The sequence below is a fragment of the Oncorhynchus masou genome, chromosome 20, assembly GCF_036934945.1.
Source record: "Oncorhynchus masou masou isolate Uvic2021 chromosome 20, UVic_Omas_1.1, whole genome shotgun sequence".
NCBI lineage: Eukaryota > Metazoa > Chordata > Actinopteri > Salmoniformes > Salmonidae > Oncorhynchus > Oncorhynchus masou.
Window position 1 is genome coordinate 25,458,624 of NC_088231.1, and position 20,760 is coordinate 25,479,383.

A 20,760-nucleotide genomic window follows, 5' to 3' on the forward strand; every position below is an offset into this window, starting at 1 on the left:
CCTCTCCTCTCCTCAAACTAACATTACCCTCTCCTCTCCTTTCCTCTCCTCATTCTAGCATTACCCTCTCCTCAAACTAACATTACTCTCTCCTTTCCTATCCTCAAACTAACATTACCCTCTCCTCAAACTAACATTACACTCACCTCAGACTAACATTACCCTCTCCTCAAACTAACATTACTCTCTCCTCAAACTAACATTACCCTCTCCTTTCCTCTCCTATCCTCATACTAGCATTACCCTCCCCTCTCCTCTCCTCAGGCTAACATTACCCTCCCCTCTCCTCTCCTATCCTCATACTAGCATTACCCTCCCCTCTCCTCAAGCTAACATTACCCTCCCATCTCCTCTCCTATCCTCATACTAGCATTACCCTCCCCTCTCCTATCGTCATACTAGCATTACCCACCCCTCTCGTCTCCTCAAACTAACATTACCCTCTCCTCTCCTCAAACTAACATTACCATCTCCTCTCCTCAAACTAACATTACCCTCTCCTCTCCTCAAACTAACATTACCCTCTCCTCAAACTAACGTTGCCATCTCCTCTCCTCAAACTAACATTACCCTCTCCTCAAACTAACATTACCCTCTCCTCAAACTAACATTACCCTCTCCTCAAACTAACATTGCCCTCTCCTTTCCTCTCCTATCCTCATACTAGCATTACCCTCCCCTCTCCTCATACTAGCATTACCCTCCCCTCTCATCTCCTCAAACTAACATTACCCTCCACTCTCCTCTCCTATCCTCATACTAGCATTACCCTCCCCTCTCCTATCCTCATACTAGCATTACCCACCCCTCTCCTCTCCTCAAACTAACGTTGCCATCTCCTCAAACTAACATTACCCTCTCCTCAAACTAACATTACCCTCTCCTCAAACTAACATTGCCCTCTCCTTTCCTCTCCTATCCTCATACTAGCATTACCCTCCCCTCTCCTCATACTAGCATTACCCTCCCCTCTCCTCTCCTCAAACTAACATTACCCTCCACTCTCCTCTCCTATCCTCATACTAGCATTACCCTCCCCTCTCCTATCCTCATACTAGCATTACCCGCCCCTCTCCTCTCCTCAAACTAACGTTGCCATCTCCTCAAACTAACATTACCCTCTCCTCAAACTAACATTACCCTCTCCTCAAACTAACATTGCCCTCTCCTTTCCTCTCCTATCCTCATACTAGCATTACCCTCCCCTCTCCTCATACTAGCATTACCCTCCCCTCTCCTCTCCTCAAACTAACATTACCCTCCACTCTCCTATCCTATCCTCATACTAGCATTACCCTCCCCTCTCCTATACTCATACTAGCATTACCCACCCCTCTCCTCTCCTCAAACTAACGTTGCCATCTCCTCAAACTAACATTACCTTCTCCTCTCCTCAAACTAACATGACCCTCTCCTCTCCTCAAACTAACATTACCCTCTCCTCTCCTCAAACTAACGTTGCCATCTCCTCAAACTAACATTACCCTCTCCTCTCCTCAAACTAACATTGCCCTCTCCTCTCCTCAAACTAACATTACCCTCTCCTCAAACTAACATCAAATCAAATCAAATTTATTTGTCACATACACATGGTTAGCAGATGTTGATGCGAGTGTAGCGAAATGCTTGTGCTTCTAGTTCCGACAATGCAGTAATAACCAACAAGTAATCTAACTAATAATTCCTAAACTACTGTCTTATACACAGTGTAAGGGGATAAAGAATATGTACATAAGGATATATGAATGAGTGATGGTACAGAGCAGCATAGGCAAGATACAGTAGATGGTATCGAGTACAGTATATACATATGAGATGAGTATGTAAACAAAGTGGCATAGTTAAAGTGGCCAGTGATGCATGTATTACATAAGGATGCAGTCGATGATATAGAGTACAGTATATACGTATGCATATGAGATGAATAATGTAGGGTAAGTAACATTATATAAGGTAGCATTGTTTAAAGTGGCTAGTGATATATTTACATCATTTCCCATCAATTCCCATTATTAAAGTGGCTGGAGTTGAGTCAGTGTCAGTGTGTTGGCAGCAGCCACTCAATGTTAGTGGTGGCTGTTTAACAGTCTGATGGCCTTGAGATAGAAGCTGTTTTTCAGTCTCTCGGTCCCAGCTTTGATGCACCTGTACTGACCTCGCCTTCTGGATAATAATGGGGTGAACAGGCAGTGGCTCGGGTGGTTGATGTCCTTGATAATCTTTATGGCCTTCCTGTAACATCGGGTGGTGTAGGTGTCCTGGAGGGCAGGTAGTTTGCCCCCGGTGATGCGTTGTGCAGACCTCACTACCCTCTGGAGAGCCTTACGGTTGAGGGCGGAGCAGTTGCCGTACCAGGCGGTGATACAGCCCGCCAGGATGCTCTCGATTGTGCATCTGTAGAAGTTTGTGAGTGCTTTTGGTGACAAGCCGAATTTCTTCAGCCTCCTGAGGTTGAAGAGGCGCTGCTGCGCCTTCTTCACGATGCTGTCTGTGTGAGTGGACCAATTCAGTTTGTCTGTGATGTGTACGCCGAGGAACTTAAAACTTGCTACTCTCTCCACTACTGTTCCATCGATGTGGATAGGAGGGTGTTCCCTCTGCTGTTTCCTGAAGTCCACAATCCATCTCCTTAGTTTTGTTGACGTTGAGTGTGAGGTTATTTTCCTGACACCACACACATTACCCTCTCCTCTCCTCAAACTAACATTACACTCTCCTCTCCTCTTCTCTTCTCCTTAATACTAACATTACACTCTTCTCTCATCTTATTCTTTGTCTTCCTCCTCCTCTTCCTCCTCCTCCTCCCCCTCCTCCTCTCCAGGCGTGGGAGAACTTCAGTGCCCTAACAACCCTGCTGACCCGGTTTGAGCCTGGCCTGGATGTGGAGCAAGCAGAGTCGAACTTTGGCTGGAACAATCTAGAACCCTACCTCTACTTCCTGATATCGGTGTTCTTCATCGTCTTCTCCTTTCCCGTCGCTGATAAAGGTGTGTGTGTGTAGTGTGTGTAGTGTGTGTAGTGTGTGTAGTGTGTGTCTATAAGAGGCTAACCAGTGTGTCTGTATTATAGGATGGATCCCCTGCTCGGAGCTGTCCACGGTAGCCATCTTGTTCACGGTGGTCAGCTACAAGAGCCTGAGTCCCTCGGGCGCCACCTACGCCAAACGGGCGCTCATCACTGAGGTCAGGCACAGACCAAATGGCACCCTATTCCCTATATAGTGCACTACTTTAGACCAGAGCCCTATTCCCTATATAGTGCACTACTTTAGACCAGAGCCCTATTCCCTATATAGTGCACTACTTTAGACCAGAGCCCTATTCCCTATATAGTGCACTACTTTAGACCAGAGCCCTATTCCCTATATAGTGCACTACTTTAGACCAGAGCCCTATTCCCTATATAGTGCACTACTTTAGACCAGAGCACTATTCTCTATATAGTGCACCACTTTAGACCAGAGCACTATTCCCTATATAGTGCACCACTTTAGACCAGAGACCTGTGGCACCCTATTCCCTATATAGTGCACTACTTTAGACCAGAGACCTATGGCACCCTATTCCCTATATAGTGCACACCTTTAAACCAAAGCCCTATGGCACCCTATTCCCTATATAGTGCACACCTTTAAACCAAAGCCCTATGGCACCCTATTCCCTATATAGTGCACACCTTTAAACCAAAGCCCTATGGCACCCTATTCCCTATATAGTGCACCACTTTAGACCAGAGGCCTACTCCCTATATAGTGCACTACTTTAGACCAGAGACCATATATATAATAACACATATTACTGCTGGTCCTATGTCTGGTTCTGTCTGTAGGTGGCAACGTCCTTGTGTTCCCTGACCAGTCTCCTGCCCCAGAGTGCTGTTCTGCTGAGGATGCTGAGTCACACCTTCACTACCCTGCCACTAGGGGACTCAGTGGTGATGAAGATCAGTCTGCCCTGTCTGCTGGACCTCTACCTCTACTTCCTGTTCTTCAGGTCAGTATCTCTAACTCTACTTCCTGTTCTTCAGGTCAGTACTGCTACTTTCTGTTCTTCAGGTCAGTATCTCTAACTCTACTTCCTGTTGTTCAGGTCAGTACCTCTACCTCTACTTCCTGTTCTTCAGGTCAGTACCTCTACCTCTACTTCCTGTTGTTCAGGTCAGTACCTCTACCTCTACTTCCTGTTGTTCAGGTCAGTACCTCTACCTCTACTTCCTGTTCTTCAGGTCAGTACCTCTACCTCTACTTCCTGTTCTTCAGGTCAGTACCTCTACCTCTACTTCCTGTTCTACAGGTCAGTACCTCTACCTCTACTTCCTGTTCTTTAGGTCAGTACCTCTACCTCTACTTCCTGTTGTTCAGGTCAGTACCTCTACCTCTACTTCCTGTTCTTCAGGTCAGTACCTCTACCTCTACTTCCTGTTCTTTAGGTCAGTACCTCTACCTCTACTTCCTGTTGTTCAGGTCAGTACCTCTACCTCTACTTCCTGTTCTTCAGGTCAGTACCTCTACCTCTACTTCCTGTTGTTCAGGTCAGTACCTCTACCTCTACTTCCTGTTCTACAGGTCAGTACCTCTACCTCTACTTCCTGTTCTTCAGGTCAGTACCTCTACTTCCTGTTCTACAGGTCAGTACCTCTACCTCTACTTCCTGTTCTACAGGTCAGTACCTCTACCTCTACTTCCTGTTCTTCAGGTCAGTATCTCTAACTCTACTTCCTGTTGTTCAGGTCAGTACCTCTACTTCCTGTTGTTCAGGTCAGTACCTCTACTTCCTGTTCTTCAGGTCAGTACCTCTACCTCTACTTCCTGTTCTTTAGGTCAGTACCTCTACCTCTACTTCCTGTTCTACAGGTCAGTACCTCTACCTCTACTTCCTGTTCTTCAGGTCAGTATCTCTAACTCTACTTCCTGTTGTTCAGGTCAGTACCTCTACTTCCTGTTGTTCAGGTCAGTACCTCTACTTCCTGTTCTTCAGGTCAGTACCTCTACCTCTACTTCCTGTTCTTTAGGTCAGTACCTCTACCTCTACTTCCTGTTCTACAGGTCAGTACCTCTACCTCTACTTCCTGTTCTTCAGGTCAGTACCTCTACCTCTACTTCCTGTTGTTCAGGTCAGTACCTCTACTTCTACTTCCTGTTGTTCAGGTCAGTACCTCTACTTCCTGTTCTTCAGGTCAGTATCTCTAACTCTACTTCCTGTTGTTCAGGTCAGTACCTCTACTTCCTGTTGTTCAGGTCAGTACCTCTACTTCCTGTTCTTCAGGTCAGTATCTCTAACTCTACTTCCTGTTGTTCAGGTCAGTACCTCTACTTCCTGTCCTTCAGGTCAATACCTCTACTTCCTGTCCTTCAGGTCAATACCTCTACTTCCTGTTGTTCAGGTCAGTACCTCTACCTCTACTTCCTGTTCTACAGGTCAGTACCTCTACTTCCTGTTCTTCAGGTCAGTACCCCTAAGTCATCCAGGCCAAAATATGCTATTTGCAGCTTCACCGTAACATGTTGGTTTCTCATCCTCCCATCTCGCCTCTCCTCTCCTCACCACCCATCCCTCCTCTCCTCACCACCCCTCTCTCCTCTCCTCACCACCCCTCCCCCTCCTCTCCTCTCCTCACCACCTCTCCCCCTCCTCTCCTCCCCCCCTCTCCCTCTCCTCCCCCAGTATGGCTAGGCAGCGTGGTTTCCGTGGGACCTACTGTTTCCTGGTCCCCTACTTGGTCTGCTTCCTGTGGTGTGAGTTCTCTGTGGTGCTTCTCCAAAACTCTTCCCCCGTGGGGCTCATCCGGACCTGCGTTGGCTACTTCCTGTTCCTGTTTGCCTTGCCCGTGCTGGCCGTAGGACTGGCCGCCATGGTCCTCATCCAGCTGGTCAAATGGTTCCTGGAGCTGGAGCTCACCAAGGTGATGATTGGTCGGCAGTTTAAAGAGACATGCACGCTGTACATACAGTTGAAAAACACGACGGGGATCATTTAACATTACATTTACATTACATTTACATTACATTTAAGTCATTTAGCAGACGCTCTTATCCAGAGCGACTTACAAATTGATGAATTCACCTTCTGACATCAGTGGAACAGCCACTTTACAATAGTGCATCTAAATCATTTAAGGGGGGGGGGGTGAGAAGGATTACTTTATCCTATCCTAGGTATTCGTTTCTGTTGTGTTCCCAAATGGCGATACCATAACTTTATTGTCCATTTGCATTCGTTTCATTTAGTGAGGTCAGTTTACAAAATACACAAATCAATACACTATAATACCACTATAATACCACTATAACACCACTATAACACCACTATAACACCACTATAACACCACTATAACGCCACTATAATACCACTATGATACCACTATAATACCACTATAATACCACTATGATACCACTATAATGCCACTATAATGCCACTATAGCACCACTATAATACCACTATAACACCACTATAATGTCACTATAATACCACTATAATGCCACTATAGCACCACTATAATACCACTATAACACCACTATAATGTCACTATAACGCCGCTATGACGCCGCTATGACGCCGCTATGACGCCGCTATGACGCCGCTATGACGCCACTATAACGCCACTATAACGCCACTATAACGCCACTATAACACCACTGTCACTATAATACCCCTATAATACCACTATAATCACTGTAGTCTGACTCGGGACACATTTCCACATTGCGTTGGGTCAATAAAGTTTTGTTCTGATTGTCAGATGATTGTGACACTTGCCGTGTGTGCGGTGTCACTATGACACCACTATAACACCACTATAATGTCCACATTGCATTGGGTCAATAAAGTTTTGTTCTAATTGTCCGATGATTGTGACACTTGCCGTGTGTGCGGTGTCACTATGACACCACTATAACACCACTATAATACCACTATAACACCACTATAATGCCACTATAATACCACTATAATACCACTATAACACCACTATAATGCCACTATAATATCACTATAACACCACTATAATGTCCACATTGCGTTGGGTCAAAGTTTCATTCTATAATTGCCAGATGATTGTGACGCTGGCCGTGTGTGCGGTGTCACTATAACACCACTATGACACTACTATAATACCACTATAATACCACTATAATACCACTATAGCACCACTATAATACCACTATAATACCACTATAACGCCACTATAACACCACTATAATGTCCACATTGCGTTGGGTCAATAAAGTTTTGTTCTATAATTGTCAGATGATTGTGACGCTGGCCGTGTGTGCGGTGTCACTATGACACCACTATGACACCACTATAATACTACTATAATATCACTATAACACCACTATAATGTCCACATTGCGTTGGGTCAATAAAGTTTTGTTCTCTAATTGTCAGATGATTGTGACGCTGGTCGTGTGTGCGGTGTCACTATAATGTCCACATTGCGTTGGGTCAATAAAGTTTTGTTCTATAATTGTCAGATGATTGTGACGCTGGTCGTGTGTGCGGTGTCACTATAATGTCCACATTGCGTTGGGTCAATAAAGTTTTGTTCTATAATTGTCAGATGATTGTGACGCTGGCCGTGTGTGCGGTGCCGGTGACACTGAGGCTGTGGACGCGCTTCGGCCTGTCTCTCATGGACGTGTTCCACTCCATGTCGCAACGCGGCGCCGTCAAGCTCATCCTGTGCTGCGTCACCATGGTGATGCTGTTCTTCTGGATGTACGTGTTCCACTCCGAGGGACTGCAGGTAAAGGGGGAGGGGTTAATTGCCATGAATATTTGGGAGGGGTTAATTCTATGAATATTTGAAAGAGGGAGGGGCTAATTATATGAATATTTGAAAGGGGGAGGGGCTAATTATATGAATATTTGAAAGGGGAGGGGTTAATTATATGAATATTTGAAAGGGGGAGGGGTTAATTCTATGAATATTTGAAAGGGGGAGGTGCCTTATAAATCCCTGAGGGTTTTTACTTTTCTCTTGTCTTTTTTAAAACCCTCATCACATTGTTTTGTATTTCCTTGTGTGCAAATGAATAATACAGTAATTTAAAAAGACATAAAAAGTGTGGGGAGGGGGGGGGCAAGACATAAAGTGAGATCTAAAACTATTGGGACAGTGACACATTTTAGATTTTTCTGACTGTCCTCCAGCACTTCAGATTTGAAATATGCTAATATTATTTCAAGGTTAAAGGTCAGACTGTCAGCTTTAATTTTAGGGTATTTTCATCCATATGAAACATATAGAAATTATAGCCCTTTTTCTACATAGTCCGCCCCATTTTTAGGAGACCAAAGGTATTGTGATAAATTCACTTATGTATATTTTAAGTAGTAAAAAGTGTAGTATTTGGTCCCATATTCCTGGAGCTTGTGACTCTACAAACTTGTTGGATACATTTGCTGTTTGTTTTTGGTTGTGTTTCAGATTATTTAGTGCCCAATAGAAATGAATGGTAAATAATGTATTGTGTCATTTTGGAGTCACTTTTATTGTACATGAGAATAGATGATGTTTCTAAACACTTCTACATGAATGTGGACGCCACCATGATCTCAGATAATCCTGAATGAATCGTGAATAATGATGAGAGAGAAAGTTCAGAAATATCCTACCCCCAAAACATGCTACCCTCATGCTACCATTACAGGAGAGGTTAGCATTTTAGGGTGGGGTGGGGGGGGGGCTAGGATATTTGTGTGTCTGTAACTTCCTCACTCTTCATTTATTCACAAACAATTTAGGACTCTCCGTAACTATGGTAGCACCAACATTATTCACAATAAAAGTTTGCTCACAATGACACTACATTATTTATCATTCATTTTTATCGGGCACTAAATAATCTGAAACACAACTAAAAAAAAAACTGCAAATGTATCCAACAAGTTTTGTGGAGTCACAAGCTTGATGTGGTCATTACGTGCTAGGAATTCATTACGTGCTAGGAATATGGGACCAAATACTACACTTTGTACTACATTAATACACATATAAGTGCATTTTCCCAATGCTTTGGTTCCCCTAAAATGGGGGTGACTATGTGCAAAAATTACTGTATTTTCAAAAAACAGTTCACCCTTAAATTAAATCTGACAGTCTGCACTTTGACCTCTTAGTCATTGTATCATTTCAAATCCAAAGTGCTGGAGTACAAAGCCAAAACAACAATAGTGTTGGGACAGTAACATGTGTCACAGTCCCCAATAATGTGGGAGCTCATTCTATTGCAGTTATGTGAATGTATCACTGGATGGGATGGTAACTGGGGCTGTACTTGGCATTGGACTGGATGGGATGGTAACTGGGGCTGTACTTGGCTTTGTACTGGATGGGATGGTAACTGGGGCTGTACTTGGCTTTGTACTGGATGGGATGGTAACTGGGGCTGTACTTGGCTTTATACTGGATGGGATGGTAACTGGGGCTGGACTTGGCTTTATACTGGATGGGATGGTAACTGGGGCTGTACTTGGCTTTGTACTGGATGGGATGGTAACTGGGGCTGGACTTGGCTTTGTACTGGATGGGATGGTAACTGGGGCTGTACTTGGCTTTGTACTGGATGGGATGGTAACTGGGGCTGTACTTGGCTTTATACTGGATGGGATGGTAACTGGGGCTGTACTTGGCTTTGGACTGGATGGGATGGTAACTGGGGCTGTACTTGGCTTTATACTGGATGGGACGGTAACTGGGGCTGTACTTGGCTTTATACTGGATGTGATGGTAACTGGGGCTGTACTTGGCTTTGTACTGGATGGGATGGTAACTGGGGCTGTACTTGGCTTTATACTGGATGGGATGGTAACTGGGGCTGTACTTGGCTTTATACTGGATGGGATGGTAACTGGGGATGTACTTGGCTTTATACTGGATGGGATGGTAACTGGGGTTGTATTTGGCTTTGTTCTGGATGGGATGGTAACTGGGGCTGTACTTGGCTTTGGACTGGATGGGATGGTAACTGGGGCTGTACTTGGCTTTATACTGGATGGGATGGTAACTGGAGCTGTACTTGGCTTTGGACAGGATGGGATGGTACCTGGGGCTGTACTTGGCTTTATACTGGATGGGATGGTAACTGGGGCTGTACTTGGCTTTGGACTGGATGGGACGGTAACTGGGGCTGTACTTGGCTTTGTACTGGATGGGATGGTAACTGGGGCTGTATTTGGCTTTGTACTGGATGGGATGGTAACTGGGGCTGTACTTGGCTTTGTACTGGATGGGACGGTAACTGGGGCTGTACTTGGCTTTATACTGGATGGGATAGTAACTGGGGCTGTACTTGGCTTTGTACTGGATGGGATGGTAACTGGGGCTGTACTTGGCTTTGTACTGGATGGGATGGTAACTGGGGCTGTACTTGGCTTTATACTGGATGGGATGGTAACTGGGGCTGTACTTGGCTTTACACTGGATGGGATGGTAACTGGGGCTGTACTTGCCTTTATACTGGATGGGATGGTAACTGGGGCTGTACTTGGCTTTATACTGGATGGGATGGTAACTGGGGATGTACTTGGCTTTATACTGGATGGGATGGTAACTGGGGTTGTATTTGGCTTTGTTCTGGATGGGATGGTAACTGGGGCTGTACTTGGCTTTGGACTGGATGGGATGGTAACTGGGGCTGTACTTGGCTTTATACTGGATGGGATGGTAACTGGAGCTGTACTTGGCTTTGGACAGGATGGGATGGTAACTGGGGCTGTACTTGGCTTTATACTGGATGGGATGGTAACTGGGGCTGTACTTGGCTTTGGACTGGATGGGACGGTAACTGGGGCTGTACTTGGCTTTGTACTGGATGGGATGGTAACTGGGGCTGTATTTGGCTTTGTACTGGATGGGATGGTAACTGGGGCTGTACTTGGCTTTGTACTGGATGGGACGGTAACTGGGGCTGTACTTGGCTTTATACTGGATGGGATGGTAACTGGGGCTGTACTTGGCTTTGTACTGGATGGGATGGTAACTGGGGCTGTACTTGGCTTTGTACTGGATGGGATGGTAACTGGGGCTGTACTTGGCTTTATACTGGATGGGATGGTAACTGGGGCTGTACTTGGCTTTACACTGGATGGGATGGTAACTGGGGCTGTACTTGCCTTTATACTGGATGGGATGGTAACTGGGGCTGTACTTGGCTTTATACTGGATGGGATGGTAACTGGGGCTGTACTTGGCTTTATACTGGATGGGATGGTAACTGGGGCTGTACTAGGCTTTGTACTGGATGGGATGGTAACTGGGGCTGTACTTGGATTTGTACTGGATGGGATGGTAACTGGGGCTGTACTTGGCTTTGTACTGGATGGGATGGTAACTGGGGCTGTACTTGGCTTTATACTGGATGGGATGGTAACTGGGGCTGTACTTGGCTTTATACTGGATGGGATGGTAACTGGGGCTGTACTTGTCTTTGGACTGGATGGGATGGTAACTGGGGCTGTACTTGGCTTTGTACTGGATGGGATGGTAACTGGGGCTGTACTTGGCTTTGTACTGGATGGGATGGTACCTGGGGCTGTACTTGGCTTTATACTGGATGGGATGGTAACTGGGGCTGTATTTGGCTTTGTACTGGATGGGATGGTAACTGGGGCTGTACTTGGCTTTGTACTGGATGGGACGGTAACTGGGGCTGTACTTGGCTTTATACTGGATGGGATGGTAACTGGTGCTGTACTTGGCTTTGTACTGGATGGGATGGTAACTGGGGCTGTACTTGGCTTTGGACTGGATGGGATGGTAACTGGGGCTGTACTTGGCTTTATACTGGATGGGACGGTAACTGGGGCTGTACTTGGCTTTATACTGGATGGGACGGTAACTGGGGCTGTACTTGGCTTTATACTGGATGGGACGGTAACTGGGGCTGTACTTGGCTTTATACTGAATGGGACGGTAACTGGGGCTGGACTTGGCTTTATACTGGATGGGATGGTAACTGGGGCTGTACTTGGATTTGTACTGGATGGGATGGTAACTGGGGCTGTACTTGGCTTTATACTGGATGGGATGGTAACTGGGGCTGTACTTGGCTTTATACTGGATGGGATGGTAACTGGGGCTGTACTTGGCTTTGGACTGGATGGGACGGTAACTGGGGCTGTACTTGGCTTTGTACTGGATGGGATGGTAACTGGGGCTGTATTTGGCTTTGTACTGGATGGGATGGTAACTGGGGCTGTACTTGGCTTTGTACTGGATGGGACGGTAACTGGGGCTGTACTTGGCTTTATACTGGATGGGATGGTAACTGGGGCTGTACTTGGCTTTGTACTGGATGGGATGGTAACTGGGGCTGTACTTGGCTTTGTACTGGATGGGATGGTAACTGGGGCTGTACTTGGCTTTATACTGGATGGGATGGTAACTGGGGCTGTACTTGGCTTTACACTGGATGGGATGGTAACTGGGGCTGTACTTGCCTTTATACTGGATGGGATGGTAACTGGGGCTGTACTTGGCTTTATACTGGATGGGATGGTAACTGGGGCTGTACTTGGCTTTATACTGGATGGGATGGTAACTGGGGCTGTACTAGGCTTTGTACTGGATGGGATGGTAACTGGGGCTGTACTTGGATTTGTACTGGATGGGATGGTAACTGGGGCTGTACTTGGCTTTGTACTGGATGGGATGGTAACTGGGGCTGTACTTGGCTTTATACTGGATGGGATGGTAACTGGGGCTGTACTTGGCTTTATACTGGATGGGATGGTAACTGGGGCTGTACTTGTCTTTGGACTGGATGGGATGGTAACTGGGGCTGTACTTGGCTTTGTACTGGATGGGATGGTAACTGGGGCTGTACTTGGCTTTGTACTGGATGGGATGGTACCTGGGGCTGTACTTGGCTTTATACTGGATGGGATGGTAACTGGGGCTGTATTTGGCTTTGTACTGGATGGGATGGTAACTGGGGCTGTACTTGGCTTTGTACTGGATGGGACGGTAACTGGGGCTGTACTTGGCTTTATACTGGATGGGATGGTAACTGGTGCTGTACTTGGCTTTGTACTGGATGGGATGGTAACTGGGGCTGTACTTGGCTTTGGACTGGATGGGATGGTAACTGGGGCTGTACTTGGCTTTATACTGGATGGGACGGTAACTGGGGCTGTACTTGGCTTTATACTGGATGGGACGGTAACTGGGGCTGTACTTGGCTTTATACTGGATGGGACGGTAACTGGGGCTGTACTTGGCTTTATACTGAATGGGACGGTAACTGGGGCTGGACTTGGCTTTATACTGGATGGGATGGTAACTGGGGCTGTACTTGGATTTGTACTGGATGGGATGGTAACTGGGGCTGTACTTGGCTTTATACTGGATGGGATGGTAACTGGGGCTGTACTTGGCTTTATACTGGATGGGATGGTAACTGGGGCTGTACTTGTCTTTGGACTGGATGGGATGGTAACTGGGGCTGTACTTGGCTTTGTACTGGATGGGATGGTAACTGGGGCTGTACTTGGCTTTGTACTGGATGGGATGGTACCTGGGGCTGTACTTGGCTTTATACTGGATGGGATGGTAACTCATCAAATCATCATCAAATTTATTTATATAGCCCTTCGTACATCAGCTGATATCTCAAAGTGCTGTACAGAAACCCAGCCTAAAACCCCAAACAGCAAGCAATGCAGGTGTAGAAGCACGGTGGCTAGGAAAAACTCCCTAGAAAAGCCAAAACCTAGGAAGAAACCTAGAGAGGAACCAGGCTATGTGGGGTGGCCAGTCCTCTTCTGGCTGTGCCGGGTAGAGATTATAACAGAACATGGCCAAGATGTTCAAATGTTCATAAATGACCAGCATGGTCGAATAATAATAAGGCAGAACAGTTGAAACTGGAGCAGCAGCACGGCCAGGTGGACTGGGGACAGCAAGGAGTCATCATGTCAAGTAGTCCTGGGGCATGGTTCTAGGGCTCAGGTCAGTTGAAACTGGAGCAGCAGCACGGCCAGGTGGACTGGGGACAGCAAGGAGTCATCATGTCAGGTAGTCCTGGGGCATGGTCCTAGGGCTCAGGTCCTCCGAGAGAGAGAAGGAGAGAATTAGAGAACGCACACTTAGATTCACACAGGACACCGAATTGGACAGGAGAAGTACTCCAGATATAACAAACTGACCCCAGCCCCCGACACATAAACTACTGCAGCATAAATACTGGAGGCTGAGACAGGAGGGGTCAGGAGACACTGTGGCCCCACCCGAGGACACCCCCGGACAGGGCCAAACAGGAAGGATATAACCCCATCCACTTTGCCAAAGCACAGCCCCCACACCACTGGAGGGATATCTTCAACCACCAACTTACCATCCTGAGACAAAGCTGAGTATAGCCCGCAAAGATCTCCGCCACGGCACAACCCAAGGGGGGGGCGCCAACCCAGACAGGATGACCACATCAGTGAATCAACCCACTCAGGTGACGCACCCCCTCCAGGGACGGCATGAGAGAGCCCCAGCAAGCCAGTGACTCAGCCCCTGTAATAGGGTTAGAGGCAGAGAATCCCAGTGGAAAGAGGGGAACCGGCCAGGCAGAGACAGCAAGGGTGGTTCGTTGCTCCAGAGCCTTTCCGTTCACCTTCCCACTCCTGGGCCAGACTACACTCAATCATATGACCCACTGAAGAGATGAGTCTTCAGTAAAGACTTAAAGGTTGAGACCGAGTTTGCGTCTCTGACATGGGTAGGCAGACCGTTCCATAAAAATGGAGCTCTATAGGAGAAAGCCCTGCCTCCAGCTGTTTGCTTAGAAATTCTAGGGACAATTAGGAGGCCTGCGTCTTGTGACCGTAGCGTACGTGTAGGTATGTACGGCAGGACCAAATCAGAGAGATAGGTAGGAGCAAGCCCATGCAATGCTTTGTAGGTTAGCAGTAAAACCTTGAAATCAGCCCTTGCTTTGACAGGAAGCCAGTGTAGGGAGGCTAGCACTGGAGTAATATGATCAAATTTTTTGGTTCTAGTCAGGATTCTAGCAGCCGTATTTAGCACTAACTGAAGTTTATTTAGTGCTTTATCCGGGTAGCCGGAAAGTAGAGCATTGCAGTAGTCTAACCTAGAAGTGACAAAAGCATGGATTAATTTTTCTGCATCATTTTTGGACAGAAAGTTTCTGATTTTTGCAATGTTACGTAGATGGAGAAAAGCTGTCCTTGAAATGGTCTTGATATGTTCTTCAAAAGAGAGATCAGGGTCCAGAGTAACGCCGAGGTCCTTCACAGTTTTATTTGAGATGACTGTACAACCATTAAGATTAATTGTCAGATTCAACAGAAGATCTCTTTGTTTCTTGGGACCTAGAACAAGCATCTCTGTTTTATCCGAGTTTAAAAGTAGAAAGTTTGCTGCCATCCACTTCCTTATGTCTGAAACACATGCTTCTAGCGAGGGCAATTTTGGGGCTTCACCATGTTTCATTGAAATGTACAGCTGTGTATCATCCGCATAGCAGTGAAAGTTAACATTATGTTTTCGAATAACATCCCCAAGAGGTAAAATATATAGTGAAAACAACAGCGGTCCTAAAACGGAACCTTGAGGAACACCGAAATTTACAGTTGATTTGTCAGAGGACAAACCATCCACAGAGACAAACTGATATCTTTCCGACAGATAAGATCTAAACCAGGCCAGAACTTGTCCGTGTAGACCAATTTGGGTTTCCAATCTCTCCAAAAGAATGTGGTGATCGATGGTATCAAAAGCAGCACTAAGGTCTAGGAGCACGAGGACAGATGCAGAGCCTCGGTCCGATGCCATTAAAATGTCATTTACCACCTTCACAAGTGCCGTCTCAGTGCTATGATGGGGTCTAAAACCAGACTGAAGCATTTCATATACATTGTTTGTCTTCAGGAAGGCAGTGAGTTGCTGAGCAACAGCCTTTTCTAAGATTTTTGAGAGGAATGGAAGATTCGATATAGGCCGATAGTTTTTTATATTTTCTGGGTCAAGGTTTGGCTTTTTCAAGAGAGGCTTTATTACTGCCACTTTTAGTGAGTTTGGTACACATCCGGTGGATAGAGAGTCGTTTATTATGTTCAACATAGGAGGGCCAAGCACAGGAAGCAGCTCTTTCAGTAGTTTAGTTGGAATAGGGTCCAGTATGCAGCTTGAAGGTTTAGAGGCCATGATTATTTTCATCATTGTGTCAAGAGATATAGTACTAAAACACTTGAGCGTCTCTCTTGATCCTAGGTCCACGCAGAGTTGTGCAGACTCAGGACAACTGAGCTTTGAAGGAATACGCAGATTTAAAGAGGAGTCTGTAATTTGCTTTCTAATAATCATAATTTTTTCCTCAAAGAAGTTCATGAATTTATCACTGCTAAAGTGAAAGTCATCCTCTCTTGGGGAATGCTGCTTTTTAGTTAGCTTTGCGACCGTATCAAAAAGGAATTTTGGATTGTTCTTATTGTCCTCAATTAAGTTAGAAAAATAGGATGATCGAGCAGCAGTAAGGGCTCTTCGGTACTGCACGGTACTGTCTTTCCAAGCTAGACGGAAGACTTCCAGTTTGGTGTGGCGCCATTTCCGTTCCAATTTTCTGGAAGCTTGCTTCAGAGCTCGGGTATTTTCTGTGTACCAGGGAGCTAGTTTCTTATGAGAAATGTTTTTAGTTTTTAGGGGTGCAACTGCATCTAGGGTATTGCGCAAGGTTAAATTGAGTTCCTCAGTTAGGTGGTTAACTGATTTTTGTCCTCTGGTGTCATTGGGTAGACAGAGGGAATCTGGAAGGACATCAAGGAATCTTTGTGTTGTCTGTGAATTAATAGCACGACTTTTGATGTTCCTTGGTTGGGGTCTGAGCAGATTATTTGTTGCAATTGCAAACGTAATAAAATGGTGGTCCGATAGTCCTGGATTATGAGGAAAAACATTAAGATCCACAACATTTATTCCATGGGACAAAACTAGGTCCAGCGTATGACTGTGACAGTGAGTGGGTCCAGAGACATGTTGGACAAAACCCACTGAGTCGATGATGGCTCCGAAAGCCTTTTGGAGTGGGTCTGTGGACTTTTCCATGTGAATATTAAAGTCACCAAAGATTAGAATATTATCTGCTATGACTACAAGGTCCGATAGGAATTCAGGGAACTCAGTGAGGAACGCTGTATATGACCCAGGAGGCCTGTAAACAGTAGCTATAAAAAGTGATTGAGTAGGCTGCATAGATTTCATGACTAGAAGCTCAAAAGACGAAAACGTCATTTTTTTTTTTGTAAATTGAAATTTGCTATCGTAAATGTTAGCAACACCTCCGCCTTTGCGGGATGCACGGGGATATGGTCACTAGTGTAGCCAGGAGGTGAGGCCTCATTTAACACAGTAAATTCATCAGGCTTAAGCCATGTTTCAGTCAGGCCAATCACATCAAGATTATGATCAGTGATTAGTTCATTGACTATAATTGCCTTTGAAGTAAGGGATCTAACATTAAGTAGCCCTATTTTGAGATGTGAGGTATCATGATCTCTTTCAATAATGACAGGAATGGAGGTGGTCTTTATCCTAGTGAGATTGCTAAGGCGAACACCGCCATGTTTAGTTTTGCGCAACCTAGGTCGAGGCACAGACACGGTCTCAATGGTAATAGCTGAGCTGACTACACTGACTATGCTAGTGGCAGACTCCACTATGCTGGCAGGCTGGCTAACAGCCTGCTGCCTGGCCTGCACCCAAAGCCAAATACAACTGGGGCTGTATTTGGCTTTGTACTGGATGGGATGGTAACTGGGGCTGTACTTGGCTTTGTACTGGATGGGACGGTAACTGGGGCTGTACTTGGCTTTATACTGGATGGGATGGTAACTGGGGCTGTATTTGGCTTTGTACTGGATGGGATGGTAACTGGGGCTGTACTTGGCTTTGGACTGGATGGGATGGTAACTGGTGCTGTACTTGGCTTTATACTGGATGGGATGGTAACTGGAGCTGTACTTGGCTTTGTACTGGATGGGATGGTAACTGGGGCTGTACTTGGCTTTATACTGGATGGGATGGTAACTGGTGCTGTACTTGGCTTTATACTGGATCGGATGGTAACTGGAGCTGTACTTGGCTTTGGACTGGATGGGATGTTAACTGGGGCTGTATTTGGCTTTGTACTGGATGGGATGGTAACTGGGGCTGTACTTGGCTTTGGACTGGATGGGATGGTAACTGGGGCTGTACTTGGCTTTATACTGGATGGGACGGTAACTGGGGCTGTACTTGTCTTTATACTGGATGGGACGGTAACTGGGGCTGTACTTGGCTTTATACTGGATGGGACGGTAACTGGGGCTGTACTTGGCTTTGTACTGGATGGGATGGTAACTGGGGCTGTACTTGGCTTTGTACTGGATGGGATGGTAACTGGGGCTGTACTTGGCTTTGTACTGGATGGGATGGTAACTGGGGCTGGACTTGGCTTTGGACTGGATGGGATGGTAACTGGGGCTGTACTTGGCTTTGTACTGGATGGGATGATAACTGGGGCTGTACTTGGCTTTATACTGGATGGGATGGTAACTGGGGCTGTACTTGGCTTTGTACTGGATGGGATGGTAACCGTGGCTGTACTTGGCTTTGTACTGGGTGGGACGGTAACTGGGGCTGTACTTGGCTTTATACTGGATGGGATGGTAACTGGGGCTGTACTTGGCTTTATACTGGATGGGACGGTAACTGAGGCTGTACTTGGCTTTATACTGGATGGGACGGTAACTGGGGCTGTACTTGGCTTTATACTGGATGGGATGGTAACTGGGGCTGTACTTGGCTTTGTACTGGATGGGATGGTAACTGGGGCTGTACTTGGCTTTATACTGGATGGGACGGTAACTGGGGCTGTACTTGGCTTTATACTGGATGGGATGGTAACTGGGGCTGTACTTGGCTTTGTACTGGATGGGATGGTAACTGGGGCTGTACTTGGCTTTGTACTGGATGGGATGGTAACTGGGGCTGTACTTGGCTTTGTACTGGATGGGATGGTAACTGGGGCTGTACTTGGCTTTGTACTGGATGGGATGGTAACTGGGGCTGGACTTGGCTTTGGACTGGATGGGATGGTAACTGGGGCTGTACTTGGCTTTGTACTGGATGGGATGATAACTGGGGCTGTACTTGGCTTTATACTGGATGGGATGGTAACTGGGGCTGTACTTGGCTTTGTACTGGATGGGATGGTAACTGGGGCTGTACTTGGCTTTGTACTGGATGGGACGGTAACTGGGGCTGTACTTGGCTTTATACTGGATGGGATGGTAACTGGGGCTGTACTTGGCTTTATACTGGATGGGACGGTAACTGGGGCTGTACTTGGCTTTATACTGGATGGGACGGTAACTGGGGCTGTACTTGGCTTTATACTGGATGGGATGGTAACTGGGGCTGTACTTGGCTTTGTACTGGATGGGATGGTAACTGGGGCTGTACTTGGCTTTATACTGGATGGGACGGTAACTGGGGCTGTACTTGGCTTTATACTGGATGGGATGGTAACTGGGGCTGTACTTGGCTTTGTACTGGATGGGATGGTAACTGGGGCTGTACTTGGCTTTGTACTGGATGGGATGGTAACTGGGGCTGTACTTGGCTTTGTACTGGATGGGATGGTAACTGGGGCTGTACTTGGCTTTGTACTGGATGGGATGGTAACTGGGGCTGTACTTGGCTTTATACTGGATGGGATGGTAACTGGGGCTGGACTTGGCTTTGGACTGGATGGGATGGTAACTGGGGCTGTACTTGGCTTTATACTGGATGGGATGGTAACTGGGGCTGTACTTGGCTTTGGACTGGATGGGATGGTAACTGGGGCTGTACTTGGCTTTATACTGGATGGGATGGTAACTGGGGCTGTACTTGGCTTTGTACTGGATGGGATGGTAACTGGGGCTGTACTTGGCTTTATACTGGATGGGATGGTAACTGGGGCTGTACTTGGCTTTGTACTGGATGGGATGGTAACTGGGGCTTTACTTGGCGTTATACTGGATGGGATGGTAACTGGGGCTGTACTTGGCGTTATACTGGATGGGATGGTAACTGGGGCTGTACTTGGCTTTGTACTGGATGGGATGGTAACTGGGGCTGTACTTGGCTTTGGACTGGATGGGATGGTAACTGGGGCTGTACTTGGCGTTATACTGGATGGGATGGTAACTGGGGCTGTACTTGGCTTTGGACTGGATGGGATGGTAACTGGGGCTGTACTTTGCTTTATACTGGATGGGATGGTAACTGGGGCTGTACTTGGCTTTATACTGGATGGGATGGTAACTGGGGCTGTACTTGGCTTTGTACTGGATGGGATGGTAACTGGGGCAGTACTTGGCTTTGTACTGGATGGGATGGTAACTGGGGCTGGACTTGGCTTTGTACTGGATGGGATGGTAACTGGGGCTGTACTTGGCTTTGTACTGGATGGGGTGGTAACTGGGGCTGTACTTGGCTTTGTACTGGATGGGATGGTAACTGGGGCTGTACTTGGCTTTGTACTGGATGGGACGGTAACTGGGGCTGTACTTGGCTTTATACTGGATGGGATGGTAACTGGGGCTGTACTTGGCTTTGGACTGGATGGGATGGTACCTGGGGCTGTACTTGGCTTTATACTGGATGGGATGGTAACTGGGGCTGTATTTGGCTTTGTACTGGATGGGATGGTAACTGGGGCTGTACTTGGCTTTGTACTGGATGGGACGGTAACTGGGGCTGTATTTGGCTTTGTACTGGATGGGA

At 46.6% G+C, this 20,760-nt stretch overlaps 1 protein-coding gene across 1 annotated transcript in view; it reads left to right on the plus strand.

The window, feature by feature from the left end:
* The window catches only part of LOC135507199 (wolframin-like), a 54,504-nt gene that overhangs the window by 20,135 nt on the left and 13,609 nt on the right, over window positions 1–20,760 (plus strand). Inside the window, exons 9-13 of the mRNA XM_064926792.1 lie at window positions 2,822–2,987; window positions 3,070–3,182; window positions 3,829–3,992; window positions 5,664–5,901; window positions 7,558–7,743. Of these exons, the coding sequence (XP_064782864.1) occupies window positions 2,822–2,987; window positions 3,070–3,182; window positions 3,829–3,992; window positions 5,664–5,901; window positions 7,558–7,743 (867 nt within the window). The remainder of the gene's footprint in view (window positions 1–2,821; window positions 2,988–3,069; window positions 3,183–3,828; window positions 3,993–5,663; window positions 5,902–7,557; window positions 7,744–20,760) is intronic.